This window comes from Gymnoscopelus braueri (genome assembly GCF_963280865.1).
Source record: "Gymnoscopelus braueri genome assembly, chromosome: 3".
Classification (NCBI taxonomy): domain Eukaryota; kingdom Metazoa; phylum Chordata; class Actinopteri; order Myctophiformes; family Myctophidae; genus Gymnoscopelus; species Gymnoscopelus braueri.
Window position 1 is genome coordinate 44,440,614 of NC_137612.1, and position 2,500 is coordinate 44,443,113.

The 2,500-nt window shown below is 43.3% G+C and overlaps 2 protein-coding genes across 2 annotated transcripts in view; one reads left to right on the forward strand and one right to left on the reverse strand.

Moving 5' to 3' along the window:
• Nucleotides 1-2,500, forward strand: part of LOC308079209 (epoxide hydrolase 1-like) — a 526,014-nt gene that overhangs the window by 181,935 nt on the left and 341,579 nt on the right. The window lies entirely within an intron of this gene.
• Nucleotides 1,306-2,500, reverse strand: part of abraa (actin binding Rho activating protein a) — an 8,747-nt gene continuing 7,552 nt past the window's right edge. The window contains exon 3 of the mRNA XM_080423826.1: nt 1,306-2,500. This exon is cut by the window's right edge and continues 66 nt beyond it. Within this exon, the coding sequence (XP_080279952.1) occupies nt 2,117-2,500 (384 nt within the window). The 3' untranslated portion in view covers nt 1,306-2,116.

Consider the following 2,500-nt stretch of genomic DNA (forward strand, 5'->3'; position numbering starts at 1 on the left):
GAACAGAACGCTGACAGCTGCAGAATGTAGCTGACAATGTTGAGCATGTAGAATGAACAGAGGTGTTGGTCTGCTTAAAAAGACTGCCTGAGTTGCACTGCGGGAATGAGGGCGTGTGTGAGTTAGCTTATAGCGAATGAGAATGAAGTGAGGTTGAACGTGGAGAGACAGACTGACTTGTGGGTTTATACTATGTATGAATTAACTTGTTAGCAAATGCATGGGAGGGGGGGGGGATGCGGGGAGAGTGAGCTAGCAGTGTACACCTCCTGCCTTCCGTGCCTACCTGAACTATCGCTACGCTGGATTTGTCGGTCAGCTGCCAGCGACCAACATAAGACTGTGGTTGTACTGGTCAACTCCCAGTGACCAACAGTAGAACACTGTGGTTGTACTGGCCAACTCCCAGTGACCAACAGTAGAACACTGTGGTTGTACTGGTCAGCTCCCAGATGTGAATGTCTGTAACTGCATGAGTATGATGTATGTCAGTCATCTATTATTTTATGTGGATAAAGACAAACAACAGAGCACTTTGATGACAGGTTTTTATTGGTGTCCATGATAAACCACGTTGATGTGGAGAAAACAACCACTGCAAAAACAAAAACAAAACCTTTTATTTGACTTAAATAAAAAAACACTACTACTACTACTCTATTAGATACTGTGTTCATGTTCAACAACTCATTTCTCAAACACATTTAAAACCGTTGCTGTCTGGTGGAAACCGTGTAAGTCCAAAATCCAATTTTGACCATGACATTATAGGCTAACATTTTCCCAAATAAATAAATAATACAAATAATAATGATTTCGCAACTGTCATACAGCAAATAGGGCATTAATGTATGAAAAAAGAAAGAAATAATTATTATGGAAATACAAGTTTCTGCCCAACAGCGACAAAATAATAGCTTCTTCTGTAAGAATTACTGGACTACTTTCAGTTTGAAAGAAATACAAAGTTCACATTTTATGAACCTGAACAATTCAACAACAACAACAATAACAACGTGATTTCACTAGTGAAAAGATAAACTGAATAATCAGAATCAGTTTTATTGTCACATCACAGGTTTACAAAGTAAAAAAGTGGGTGAAATTCATTTTAGTGCAGCTTAATAAAAACAACACCACAGCAGCCGTAAACAGTGGACTGGCATGAACGATGACATGATACAAGGCGGCAACTGCGTTGCCTCTCAATGAAACATGAACAACAAACATAGCCATATACCACCATGGCGCTAAACGATCCCTCATAGGAGGGAAGGATGTTTGTCTGCCTCTGATTTTAAAAAAAACATTGTCCTTCCTGGAGTAAACATATTCAGTAAACACGTCATACAGAAGAACTGCAGATATGACAGCTCAAATGATTCTTCCATGTGTTTGTGTAAATGAAAGTGTTTTAGTGGCAGGGTCATTAGGCTGTGTGTCCACCAAAGCTTTTTATTCTTTTCTTTTTTTTAATGCAGCGTATGTTTACAATAAAAGCACTGCATATATACAATGCTGGGAAAACCAACAACGTGACGAGAAGCTGAGCGTCTATTCTGCCTTAGCATTCATGTGTGGCGTTTTTATCTGCTTGCCAAGAGTCCAGATATTTTCAACGCGGGCATTTGGAAGCGTTTTTAGGCGAGCATCTTGGTGTTTTCAGCTAGGAAGAAATAATTTGGTGGACCACAGCCTTATCGAAATATCAATTCGTTTTTCAGTTTGGTGTGTGAATTACGTGTTAGTTAGCTTTACTTGTGCATAAGCAGTTTTATTTTTAGGAATTGACTAGGAATTAAACATTTTGTGCTGTGCGCTGGCCAGAATTTCACTGTCAAAAGAATTGCAAATCTTGGAGTTAAATAATCAATCTACAAGCTCATTTGTAGATCTGCTATTTTCACTAGTATTCGTTGTGCGACAATGCATATGGGCTTAAATCTGTCCTCAAGCCTCCAGTGTTACATAATACAGTATGTTACAATCACAGCAATTGTCTATCAAAAAAAGCAGCATGTTATTTTATCTGTGTCTGTGTGCGTGTGCGTGTGCGTGTGCGTGTGCGTGTGCGTGTGCGTGCGCGTGCGCGTGTGTGTGTGCATGTGTCTCTCTCTCAGACGGGTACTTCCTCCCTCACGGTGATAATCACGTTGTCGTCCTGTCCCTTCCACAACATCTCTCCCTCAAAGTCCACCATCTTGTGCTTGCGGCAGCGCAGCAGGATGCCCACCACCTTGTCGGAGATCTTCACGTACCGGTCGAACAGCCGGCCGAAGGACACGGCGACGCGCCCCTGCTTGTCCTGGTATCCCAGGTCATTGATGATCCACACCATCTCCTCCATCTCGCGGTGGATGTGCTTTTGGGCGCGGTCGCCGCGCTCCGCCGTCCTGGTGCCCTCCTTGGGCCTGCCGTAGCCCTCGTCGCCCTTGCGGAGCCGCTGGGCCATGGCGTGCTCCATGTCGAACTCCTCGCTGAAGGGGTTGAGCTTCTGGCC